Source organism: Pseudonaja textilis, chromosome 1, assembly GCF_049901715.1.
Source record: "Pseudonaja textilis isolate UNSWEBS1 chromosome 1, rPseTex1.2, whole genome shotgun sequence".
Classification (NCBI taxonomy): domain Eukaryota; kingdom Metazoa; phylum Chordata; class Lepidosauria; order Squamata; family Elapidae; genus Pseudonaja; species Pseudonaja textilis.
In genome coordinates, this window is record NC_141990.1 from 166,480,204 (window position 1) to 166,493,645 (window position 13,442).

General features: G+C 39.0%; 1 protein-coding gene across 1 annotated transcript in view; it reads left to right on the plus strand.

Moving 5' to 3' along the window:
* The window catches only part of NDUFS1 (NADH:ubiquinone oxidoreductase core subunit S1), a 51,651-nt gene that overhangs the window by 31,425 nt on the left and 6,784 nt on the right, over nucleotides 1-13,442 (plus strand). The window contains exon 15 of the mRNA XM_087914085.1: nucleotides 441-595. Within this exon, the coding sequence (XP_087770211.1) occupies nucleotides 441-595 (155 nt within the window). The remainder of the gene's footprint in view (nucleotides 1-440; nucleotides 596-13,442) is intronic.

Sequence of the window (13,442 nt, forward strand, 5' to 3'; positions counted from 1 at the left end):
AAGAAGCGGCGACGGCGGGGGCAGCGGCAGCAGAAGTGGCAGTGGGGGCAGAAGTGGCAGGGGCAGAAGCGGCGGCGGGGGCAGAAGCAGCAGCGGTGGCGGGGGAAAAAGCAGCGGTGGCGGGGGCAGAAGCGGCGGCAGGGGCGGCGGCGGGGGCAGAAGCGGTGGCGGGGGCAGCGGCAGCAACAGCAGGAGGTGGCGCTCTGACAGCGCCTGCCTTTTCTGTTGCTGCTTGGCCTGGCGCTCGCCTCGCCCCGCCCCGCACCTGCCTCTCCTCCTCCTCCTCGCTGGCTCTGGCATGAAGGTTGGGGTGGGCACTGGGCCGCATTACGAGGCAACCTGGGCAGCATGCGGCCCCTGGGTCGCGGGTTGGACAAGCCTGGTTTAGGGTTTATCAAGTGTGAGAATGCTGGCTCAAACAATAATCTCTTCCTCTACAGAGTGGCAAGCCAAGTAGCTGCTCTTGACCTAGGTTACAAACCAGGAGTAGATGGTATCAGGAAGAACCCTCCTAAAGTGCTGTATCTCTTAGGGGCTGATGCAGGTTGTATTACCCAACAAGATTTGCCTAAGAATTGCCTTATCATTTATCAGGGTAAGTAACATCAAATGCAATACTTTGCTATTGCATTTGACTTAGCAATAACTAAATCTGTATCTGATGCGCATTCCAAAATGCTATGGATAATAGATACATATAAATTATTGTTTTGAATGAAACAGAATGTATATTTCAGAAGTTCTGTTTTTTTTAAAAAAAATTATTGGTTTTTAAAACAAACATAAACAAAACATAAAAACATCAGGCTATCTTCCATATATGTACATACAGTGTGCCGGTTGATTTACAAATTGTTTTGTGCTTCCATTTCATAGTCTTCAATTACAATTACATTGTATATGATCTCGTATTTTCAACCTAATATTAAATACATTGGTATCATTATTAATCAATCATTTGACCATACTTTTATTCATTCATGCTTTAGGAAATAATCATATTTTATTTAATTTGTTTTGTGACAATTCATATTATCATCCCAAATCTATCCTAAAATCATTTTGTAGATATAATAAGAAAAGAATACATCTTTTTATTTAGTATTTTCTAAAAGTCTACATATTTCGTTACTATACTTTATTGTCTAACCATTGATAGAATAGATCCCAAACTTTATAAAATGGTTTATCATCCTGTTCTCTAATTTCAAATGACAATCTGCTCATTTTAGCACATTCCAATATTTTCTTAATTTCCTCCTGTGATGGTATTTTCTCATTTTTCCAGTTTTTAGCAAATACAATCCTAGCCGCTGTTAATACATTTACAATCAGGTATTTCAAATCTGTACTATATATTTCAGGTAAAAGAAGTTCTGTTTTGAAAACTTGTTTCAGTAGCATACTTTTGACGGTTCTGTTACAAATATGGCAACTGGATTTTGATAAGATAATTCTGCTTTTAAAAAAGAACTGGGATATATTTTATAACGAAAACAATTATATTAGTACAGCAGTAGAGACCAGTCATGTCACTTCTGTTTTTGGTTTAAAATCAATGGGTAAGAAAAAGATATCTGCTTGAGGCTATGAGCCAGGCAGGTAAGTTGCTGCTGATTTTGTTTTTGTTTTATCCCTTGTTTTGTTTAATACCTTGCTATGGGAATTTATATCTCCTGTACAATTATAGCTAGGAAGGATGCATCTTTCTTATGGTAAGTTTCCAGACAGATAATGCAAAGTTTATGTACGTACTACTGCTATGTAAAGACATATTACTGAAGTTGAATAAACTTCAAAAAGCACTAATAAAGTGTTGATCTGGTTGGCTTGTTAGGCTTTGATGGGATATTGAGCTTCAGTGTGAAATGCAAAGATTCCATGTTAATCTGGACTAATTTGTTGAGATTTGCTATTTATGTGACCACTTTTGTCTGAACTCTTCATTGAGGAGAGAACATAAGAGACACCAAACAGATTTTCACTACTGTAGATACCTTATTGTTTATACTTATTTTATCCTTTTATTTTAATATTTTCAAAACTGTTTTTAAAATAATTCATTCAACCAATTTTTTTGAAGTCTGGGTAGTAAGTGATACTAGGTATGGATCCACCTACTCCCATGACCCTAATATGAAAAACAGGAATGGCAGGTGGTCCTGAGTTCCTTTTGTTTACTATGGTCAGAATACTTGTGCTGGGACTTCCATCGCTGTCAGAGCGAGGCCTGCGACTACAGCGGCTTCACTCCAAGCTCAACTCGTTAAAGGGCCTCAATCAGGGCTGGAGCTATCTTGGAGGGGTGGTGAAGAAAGGGGGACTGCCTGGCAGGTAGAGGAGAACTGCATCTCTCCTCCCTGACATGGAAAGCCCCTTCATCCAAAGATGAGCTGCAGCAGCAACCAAAATGTCTGCCATGAAGACAGGGACAGCCTGAAAACCTAAGACTGTGCATGAGCGAAGACACAGTGAATGGTGTATGAACTGGGTGAAAATACTTCTGAATCGCTAAAGGTAACCCCAATAAAAATATCAGGAACGAGAGCTCACAAAGACTTTTGGGAATTGGCAGCGACCTATTATGGGAAAAGAATGAATAGAATACAAAGAATTCATTAAAAAAACACCAAAAGACAGAAGGAAAACAAAATAAAGAGAACTTTTTAAAAGAATATTTAAAAGAATATTTGAAAATTGGAATTGATGATTGTACAGGATTTGGTGTGGCATTATTTAAAATGCTGTAATCGACTGATTAAAAAAAGAAATTATAATTTTTTGGAAATATCGGCAAATTTGATGAAAGGCTAAAAAGGGGGAAAAAAGGTAGAAAGTGGAAATTGATGAAAGAGTGCCACCTGCTGTTAAAAGAAAAATCCTGCAGATCCCTAGAGTTTTGAAATGACCTAATTAAACTAAAAGACCTAACAAAAGAGGAATTGAAAGAAAGAATTAAAGGAATTGTATTGTTAAGAGAAAGCTTAAACACTAAACTTAAATTGCTGGAAGAATATATGAAGATACTCCCTTGGACTATTGAAGAGTCAGATGGATTAAATCTGGGACATAAAGACTTTTTTTTTTAATAAAGTTTTATTTGGGTTTTCACACACAAAATACAAGTAAAACATCTTTTTTGAAAATAGCACGGTCCCGGGTTGAATTTCTTTATACAGACACAAAACTCAATTTCATGCTCCTTTTTGTATTCTATTCCATATCTTATACTGTTTTACATTTTCCGTATAGTTTTTCCCCTCTTTTACTTTTCTCAATTTTATTTTGATTATCTCATCTCAATTCAAATCATTATATTTATACTTTTGTCTGTTCTGTTTCAATTTCATATTATCTTTTCTCATTAAACAAGTTTTCTCCTGTAGTTACTAATTGGAGTATGACACCTTTATATCTTTTAATTACATCCATTCAACTCTTATTTAAACTTCAATATATACCTTAAGTTTATGACCTTCAATATAATACATAATACATAACTTCCAATCGAATTCTGCTTGGTACATTCTTATAATACACACTATATTCTTTAAAAAAAAAGTTTGTAAATATATGTAATTATAAACCCTCATTCCATTCCAGTTCAGTTCTATCATTAATAATCATTAAAATCTTAACATCTTTAACACTTCTTTTCAATTAAATATCATACTTCCTTAAAAACACATATAATCTCCATAATTAATTTTTCCCTTATTTCTCTTCACATGTGTTTTATAAATCATTAAATATACCTTTTGTTACATTTATTTATTGACAAGCATTCCACTGAATTACAATAGCTATTTTATCAGACATTTTAATCATACATTGTTTCATATTTTCTAAAATTATTTCTGCTTCTAATATAACCATACTATCTTATGTACCTTTGCAGAATCCCCTTTTCCATTAAGTTTTCACCCATTATCTCTAAATAGGCCCTGTTTCTCTATATTTTGCTTCTGTCCTTTATAACTTCTTTTCCTTTCTTCACTTTCATCTTTTCCCTCCCCCTTTTACCCCCTTGTCTCTCTAGTTCTAATTCTCTCTTCTGCATTTCCGTCTTCTGTTGCTTTCTGATTTTATACTTATTTTTCACTCTTATTTTTTTTGGAGTTGTTTTTCCCAATCTTAAACTTTCTATTCTCTTTCCCCCCTTTTCTTTTTTCTCCCCATCTAAGATTACTTGTTCATTAAAGATGGCTTCTACTTTGTCGCAATCTTCTTGTTCTGCAGGCATTTCTTCTTGTTTCTCATAATTCCAAATCTCCATTTCTAAAAACTGAAATACGAAGCCAAAAGAACCTCTCCCTTCTTGTGCATCTTCTTTGTACTTTTTAAGTTCCATTTTCAGTTCTTCTAAAAGTGGAGCCATTTTAAGCAGTTTTAAACAACCACCCGATTGATTTTAGTCATTCAAAACAATAACCAAGAATCCAGAAATTATCAAGTAATCCAGATAATCCTGAGTTATATCTTCTTATTTCTTTTTCGACTTTCTCTTCCTGGGGTTTTTGTTGCGATATTTCAGTTAGAATATATCTTTTGGAAGTCTTGTTGAGATTTTGCTGTAAGTTCTTTTTTAATTCCAGGCAGTCTCCTCCCTTCCAGATCCTATCCTTTTATTCTTTTTCTCTCCTTTCCTATTTTCAAAAGCTTTTAATTATCTAGAGATCTTTATTATCCCTTTGACTTTTTATTTTCAGCATTAAATGCCTATTGATGTCAAAGTGGATTTTTTTCCAATTTCTTGCTTAAGTCTCTTAGCTGTCAGTATAGGAAAAGGAGAAAACCAAATCTTTTCCCTTTTCTCTCTCCTTCGCAGCTTAAAAATCTTCTTAGGGAACAATGTTATTGTTTTTTAACAGTTTCAATTCCAGGGTACCTTATTTGTTACTTTTGCTGTTTGACCCAGTCAACCAACACTTTCTCTTCTTATCTTCCTCCTGCACATTCTTTTCCGGTTGAGTTCTTCTTTGTGGTGGCCATTTCTGACCACCGCTGCAACCGCTTTCGGGAAAGGGAGTAATGGCCAGCTGGGGAGGAGAGATGCGGCTCTCCTCAACCCTGCTGGCAGTCTCCCCCCTCTTCACCACCTCTATGGGGTGGCTTAGCCCCGAAACCAGCCACTCCAGCGGCGAGCAAGGATCAAAGCCTCGCAGAGACGAGGTTTCGGTCTGTCGCTGAAGAAGCTCAAACCAGAAGTCCCATAAAGACTCTTGAATATTGGATTTACAGTTTGGAAAGTGACACTGGTTTAAATAAAGACTGTGGGATAATTGGACAATTGGATATAAGAAATAGAATAAACAAAAATAAAGATGAGTAGAATATGAAGAGAATTGGTTCTGGAACTACAGGATACAATAGATATGATGGGTAGAAGATTTGAGGACATTTTGAATAAAATACAAAGCATGGAAGAAAATCCAGAAATGGAGACGCAAATTACAGAAGGAAAACAAGAGACACAGAAGGAGAAAGAGTTAACTAGAAGAGAAGCCAGCAAAATAGAACAGAAGGAACAACAAATGAAAGGAAAAAAAGGAAATAAAATTTAAAATGCTAATGATTGATGCAATAAACCAAGGAGAGAATAGCCCATGGGAAAAGCAACAGGGAAGGGAGAGAACATTTTAAGAGGATAAAGATAGAATTAAATAACTGGAAAAAGAGACGAACATAATAGACAAACGAGAAACGATTAAGAGAAAGGATAAAAAAATGATAGAAAATGGAAGACAAGCTAGGAAGAAATTAATTAGTGTGTTAATGAAAGTTAGAGACAATGGTTGAAGAAGGGAAAGATAAGGATTCCACATGAATGGGTGTACTATAAGATATATAAGACCTTATAGGATTATTATGTAAGTTTCATAACTGTTAAATGTGATATACCTAAAGTCAATATTGTATGGTAGGGAAAGAAATGACATGTGGAATCTGACAGAAAAATAATATAGTATATGATAACAGATAAAAGTGATTATATTATTATTAGAATTGTACAATTTGTTAAATGAAAATAAAATGGAAATTATAATGTGTGTGTTATAATGAGATTAGAAAGGGACTTTGTTTTAAAAAAACAAAGATGGCATAATGAAAAACTAAAAAGGGGATAAATAATGGGTAATATAAATTAATATGAATCTGTTAATGACTAGTTGAATTATATTATAAATTTGTTAAATATTGCAAATATGGCAATATAATATTTATAACAAAAGAAGCGATGTTAAGAATATAGAGATTGACATAAAATGATATATGGAAATATTGAACGTTAAAGATTGATAATATGTATTAATATTAAATTAGATAAGAAAGTTAATAGCACTAATATGAAATTATTGTCATGTTTTTAGTTAAAATGTAAAATAACCTGGAACCACACTGTTCACACAATGTATTTGTAGAAATAAAAAACGTAATAAAAAAGAATACTTGTGCTGTTTAAATATTGTTCTGTTGGAATCCATCCAGTTCAAAACATCCCAATAAAAGCGGGGCTGTTTTGTTTTGAGATTAAAAAAACCATGTATTTTGCTTCATGCACACCTCTGAAATTTTGTTCTGAACTAATAAAGTTTAAGCCAAGTAACTGCTAATTACCAAAAACTTTTATTATTATTCTTATAGTGATGTTATTAAATGTTAGAATTAAAAAGAAAAACTAATACATATTTAAAATAAAAGGAAAAGATAGTGCAGAAAAGATAGAAGAAAATAATACACAGTAAAAGAAACATCAAGAAATGACTTCCCTTTCATCACAACTACACACAATTTTAGTAACTTATCACCTTTATCACCTCAATAAATGATACTTTCCCATATCCTATGTCTTATTTATAAACAATCTTTAAAAGCTCTTCAGTCCTGATCAGCAAAAGTTCATGAAAGATTACCAGAGATAACATATGTATTTTAACCTTGATCAAATAAACCAATTTTATATAATTTCCTTTACGTACTCTTTCCTTTAATTGTAATCTTTAGCTCCTTCTGGCAGCATAAATGTGCATTGCAATTACAAATTTTGTTCATTGTGTGGTATATGGAAGAGTGAACTCACTATCTAAAGTGAGCAGGCATTTTTTTCCTCTTGGGATACATAGTTTTGTTGCTACCTGGGAAGTGGTGTTAAACAGCCCTTCCCTCCCTTTAATGAAGAAGGTCTTTTTATTTAAAAAAAAACTGAAAGCAAGCATACAGACACTGCCCAATTAGAGTCTGCAAACCTAAGCAAGCCTACAAACCAAATCAAGTCCACTAATTATATACTTTTATTTTTTGATGCTTTATTGTACACCACCCACCGCTTTGAGGGAGATGGGCGGTTCAGAAATTTGAAACATAAATAAAAACAAACTAAAATTGTAAATAGAAACTAAAAGACCCTCGGTGGTGCAGTGGTTAGAGTGCAGTACTGCAAACTACTTTTGCTGACAGCCAAGTGCCTGCAATTTGGCAGATCGAATCCCACCAGGCTGAAGATTGACTCAGCCTTCCATCCTTCTGAGGTGGGTAAAATGAGGACCCAGATTGTTGGGGGCAATATGCTGACTCTGTAAAACACTTAGAGAGGGCTGTAAAGCACTATAAAGTGGTATATAAGGCTAAGTGCTATTGCTATAATATATAATATCAGGTAAATCTAATCTATAAGTGTGCAATTTATAGCCAATAGTATATATAATCTGGGGAACAGCTGTGTTAATCCATGGTGGAGAAAAAACAGGAGTCTAGTAGCACCTTTTTGGCTTACAAATTTATTGAAAGGCATCTGTCTTACATACAATCTACATAGCCAATCTGTACTTCCTACTTCCTCACTCCAATTTAAATCTTATATCAGTGTAGCCATTCTAATGCATCTGATGGAGTGAGCTGAAGCTCCCAAAAGCTTAATCCCTAATAAAATTGGTTAGTTGAAAAGCTGCTATCCAAAGCATGTCTGGATAAATAGTAAATAATAAATAATGTCTGGATAAATAGTGTACAGCATGAATTTAGAATAAATGGATCTGTTGGAAATCTGTGAAGCTTGAGATTTTTTGCATGAATTGTTTGAATTCATTTTTATGTGGATGCATGCTGTACATTTAATATGTACAATTCAAGAGGCACCACCTGGAAGGAAGCTTCCCTGGAGAGCAGCAGGATCCTTGGTATACTTGTGAGGAGCTCTGCCACTTGTTTGCATTAGGACTCGTTTCTTCTCCACTCCTGATTACTTTTCCTCTGGATTAAGGACTTGTTTCAGTGACTAGACTCTATGCTATATTACACAGCTCATCCTTTATTGTGCTACTTAACATAATGAAGACAAGGAAAAGGAGATCTCTCACTGACCCGGTTCCTCAACCTTCTCTGAAGCAATCCAAGATTGAGGACTTTGTTTTAGCTCAGCCTCTCAGTTTGAAAGCTCCTGCCCCCTTTTGTCTGGCTGCTGCCGGTTGTTGCGATCTTCTGACGGTTGAGGGCATCGCCCCCCTGAGTTGAAAACAAAGGCTTATCTAAAACTACAACCAATCCTAAAATGAGCCCACCCTTACAGAACTTTTGGCTCAGCAATGTTTCTTGGTCGCAGAAACTACAGCGAGCATTCAGCTCCAGCTTGATAAAATAATAAGTACTTTAAACTACTTAGTTTCCTGGACTACCAATGGGTGCCCTGGGCTGACCACTCGGCAACCTGATGCGGCAGCAGGGTTCTCCCTGCCAAGCATCAGCAAAAGCACTGGCCAACGTAATCCTACCAATAGTTTGAACTTTACATGTTTTGACGCAAACAGTCACCTGGCCCTCATCATTAATCCCATTAACGGGCAATTTACAGGCCCTCATCATTAATCCCATTAACGGGCAACTTACCTCACTGGTGTTCAACACAGCTGGTGAGGGGCCATATATTACAGTTATTGGGGCTAAAAGCTGATGATTTGAAGAAGGTTGAACGTTTACCCTCTCCTGAACACTGCACTAGAGTGCTACTCAGTTTTGACAACTCTAACACTCCAAAACTATTTTTCAGAAGAGGATCCCTGTTAAGATCCTTCAGCATTCTGCCAAGAAGTATCTTCAAAGATATGTTGATTAAGCCACTCTTGAGTAATCAACAATTTGTGAGTGGCAGCAGATTTATTGCCCCCAAAAGATCCTTAGCAGCACATATTAATGCCATCTCGGATACTACATCACGTACTAATTATATACCTATTCCCGCAAAACCTCCAGTTGGCGTCCTCTCAGATGGTAGCCTGATTGTTCCTCCTACAACCGGTCAAATCAACCCCCCGCAGCAAGTAACATCTTACCAGGAAGCTTCCTTTGACTTGATCAGCTGGGAAGAAATGGCCCCAAAGGAAGCGACACCAGCCCAGGGCACCCATGGTTCCTTAGTAAATAAGCCCCAGGTCAGTGCCTCTGGGATTCCATCTATTTATGAGACTAACTTATGTCAAGACAATTTCTGGAACCAGGAGGAGACACAGCTCTTCGACTCCTTTTGTGTGCTTCCACAACCAGAAAGGGCCCAAATCATAAAGCGTCTGGATGCAGTTAAATCCAAGCTCTGGAGACTTTCACTACCTGATAAGGATTCCCTTGGACTCCATGGAGTCTATACTGATTTACCAATGGAAGCTCTCTTGGCGCTCTCTCCAGAATGTCTAATTCGTAAATTTGAAGATCCAGGGCTACTTCAAACTCCGTCTGTTGATGCTGCTGAATACTTGCCAGCTAAGCAACCAATTAATGCCACAAGTACAAACTGGAGTGCGCTTAGAGCCCTACAGCCCCATGAACAAGGCTCCCCTCCCCTCCTTCCTTCCCTGCCTTTGCCTTCTAAGAGGATGACCCTGCCACTTAACAACGGGTGTATCTTTTCGGATCCGAAGGGCGCTCTGGGAAAAATTAATCACACAGAATGACTATTAAATCTGGCACACACACCCTGCACACTTAAGTGCCTTTCATGGAACAAAGCAGGTTGGGGGAGAAGGTGTGGTGTACCACCAACTATATTCACTCATTTGATGTGGTCCTGCTTCAGGAGACCTGGGCATGCGATAAGATATCCCTTACAGGGTTTATGGTCATTTCCTTGGTCGCCACCAGACAATCTATGACAGGAAGGCCTAAGGGTGGTCTAGCTTGCTTGGTCCCTACTGCTTTGAAAGTGGAGACAGTGGAGCTGCCCTCCTGTGGCTCTTTAGCTATGGCGCTCCTAATTTAGAGAGGATGCAGCAAACTGTTAGTGTTCAATGTTTATCTTCCCCCGACAATGAGGCAAGCTGATACTAAGGCTCAATGGGGCGTGCTGGAGAATTACATTACTTGTATGGAAACTAAATTCCCAGCGCTGTACATCCTTATAGGGGGCGACTTTAATGCCCGATTGGGAGTCCAAGTTCCCCCATCGATTGAGGCACTCTACTCCCAAGAAACCCTCCAGGCCACAGGACAACTGATTTCAGCCAGACATTCTAAGGATGAATTAACAGATTTTGGTGGCATTCAGTTAGCCCTTTTAGCAGCCCAACACAGTAAGATAATTCTTAATGGGAGTACCCTAGCTGGTGAGTTTACTTTTAGTTCCTCACGTGGAAGTAGTGTTATTGATTTTGTGCTGGTATCCCAGCTTCTTAGAAAGGCAGTCCGTGCTTTTTATGTGGACTGCCTTACGGAGAGCGACCACTACCCCCTGGTTACAATCATTGGGCTTTCCTCAAATATACATTTCCCTAGGGGTCCCCAGATATTAGATCCCTATGTGGCCTCATATACAAGGAGGATCAAATGGTCTTCTAATACTGAAAGAAAGTTCCACTCCTTTTTATCATCTCTGAAGTGTCTCAGCCTATACAATCAGGCCCTAACAAGTAGTGGCCCAGGGACAATCTCGGCCTTTGAATCACTAATTAATAGTGTTCAAAGGGAGCTAGGAGCCATCCGTAGGTCAAGTGGTCCATATCATTCAAGAAGTAATTCTTGGTTTGACAAAGTGTGTCTGATGCTCAGGAACCAGATTAATCGGGTTTACCTGCTCTATCGTAATCAAGGGGATAAATGCCCACCAGAGGACTACTATCGCTTGAAGCGGGAGTATAAAGGACTAATTGCTAAGAAAAAGAAAACTAAAGAGAGAGAGAAGTGGGACCTACTTCTCTCCATCCAGCAGAAGAACACTCGATTATTTTGGCAAATTGTCGCCAGCTCTTTGCCGGGTCATCAAGAACTCCCTCTCTGCTATATTTCCAACAGACATTGGGAAAACCATTTCTTGGCAATTTTCCAGGCGTCAACAAGTTCGACCGTGCTTGGGCCACAGGTGCCTCCTGCAGTTCCTGACTGGCAACCCATGACTCATGCTGAGATTACCGAGCTTATCTCCGAACTCAAGTCAGGCAAAGCCCCTGGCCCTGATGCTATACCCCCTGATCTGCTAAAATCCAATCCGAGTGGTGGATTCCTCTCTTAGCAAGACTCTTCACACATATTAATACCTCTGGCAGGATCCCTACCTTCTGGAGCTTAGCAATTATTGTTCCAGTTTTTAAATGAGGAAATAGGAAAATCCAGCCGACTATTGCCCCTTAATCCTGCTCTCCATCATTGGGAAACTGTATGCTAAATATCTCCAACGTAGACTCCTCACCTGGGTTGAGGAATCCAATATTATTGCTGCTGAACAAATTGGCTTTAAAGTGGGCTGTGCCACACTGGACCACTGCTTTGTCTTAGCGCACCTGGTTGATAAATATACCACCATACCAGGTGGCAAACTTTTTACTGCTTTTATCGACCTAAAGTCAGCGTTTGACTCAGTCCCTAGTTGACTGTTGTGGTCAAAACTGCTCAAAAGTTCTATCGATAGACGTCTTCTGTTCCTAATTAGATCCTTGTACAATCAGACCTCTAGTCAGGTCAGGTATGGTCTGCAGGGAGAACTTTCAAATCCTATCCTGATTAAGAACGGAGTAAGGCAGGGTTGTGTTCTGGCTCCTCTTTTGTTTAATTTATTCTATCTGATTTGGCCTTTCACATTGGACGTATTGAGTCCCACACCCCAAAGTTGTCAACTATGAAGATCCCGCTTCTCCTTTATTCTGACGATGCGGCCCTCCTTCCATTGTCAAGGCCAGGTCTGAAAAGATTACTTTCTGCATTCGGGTCCTACTGTGAGAAGCACTTGTCTATTAATTACGACAAATCCAAAGTATTGGTGTTCTCTAGAGCCCGGAAATTGTATAACTGGGCTATCAATGGTAATGCTGTTAAGCAGGTTTTCCATTTTAAGTATTTAGGTATTCAATTTCAGAACACTGGTGCTTGGACTAGACATCGAACCCAGGTGCTGAACTCGGCCTCCTGTAGTCACCAGCAGATTTTAAGATTTTTTTATACCCAAGGAGGCCAGTTTATTCCTTCTGCTCTGTGTATTTACAAAGCCAAAACTTTGGCTCAAACTCTTTACGGAATTCCCATATGGATACCGGGCTTCAAGGATTATATTGAAAGAACCCAGGCTGTCTTTTTTAGAAAACTTCTGGGTCTTCCTCCTTGTGTTGGTTTTCCTCTGATGTACCTGGAACTGGGCACTCGATCAGTCAAATGTATGGCGTGGATTAACACCTTTAAATGGTGGTTTGGGGTGCTCTTTCTGGAAGTTCCTGGTAGCTACCTCTCCCTGGCGTTTGCTGACTCTTATATTTCTCATTGGGAGAGGGAGCTGATGAAGAAATTACACCTGCTAGGTTTTACGGGGGATGCCCTGGGAGATTATGGCCTTAAGGACGCCCAATTTAGGGTAGTCCAATGGCTTGTGGACATTGACTTGCAATATCTATGAGCCAGAGCTAACAAAACTTGCTCCCCTCTGATCTTCAGCCAATTTAATAATTACGGACTGAGGATGGCTTCCTATTTTTACACTCTAACCATTCCCAAGTATAGAAGAGCTTTCTCCCTAGCTCGCTTTAATGTTCTTCCCTCAGCACTACTGGATGGGCGATTTAAGAGGCTCCCAATTAACGAGCGGCTATGCCCCTGTGACAAAGCTGAGGTTGAAACTGTGGAGCATGTCCTTTTATATTGCCCTATGTATAACGCAGGCAGATCTAAGTTACTGTCTCTCCTTGAAACAGACCCTTCTAGACCCAATGTTAGTAATTTGTTCTTATATTGTCTAGGGCAGGGGTCCCCAACCACTGGGCCACGGACCAGTACCAGTCTGTGGAACATTTCCTACCGGGCCGCCGGTTTGCTGGGCGCCGCCATCTTGTTTGACGAGAAAGTGCTTCCGGGTGAGCTTTTCCGGTTGGAAAGCGGCGTTTGGGTCCTGAAGGAATCCTCGTGCCTTAGTTTCATCGAAAGGGGGGGCTTCGAACGACACTAAGGCGCGAGGATTCTTTCAGCACCCAAGGCAAGGC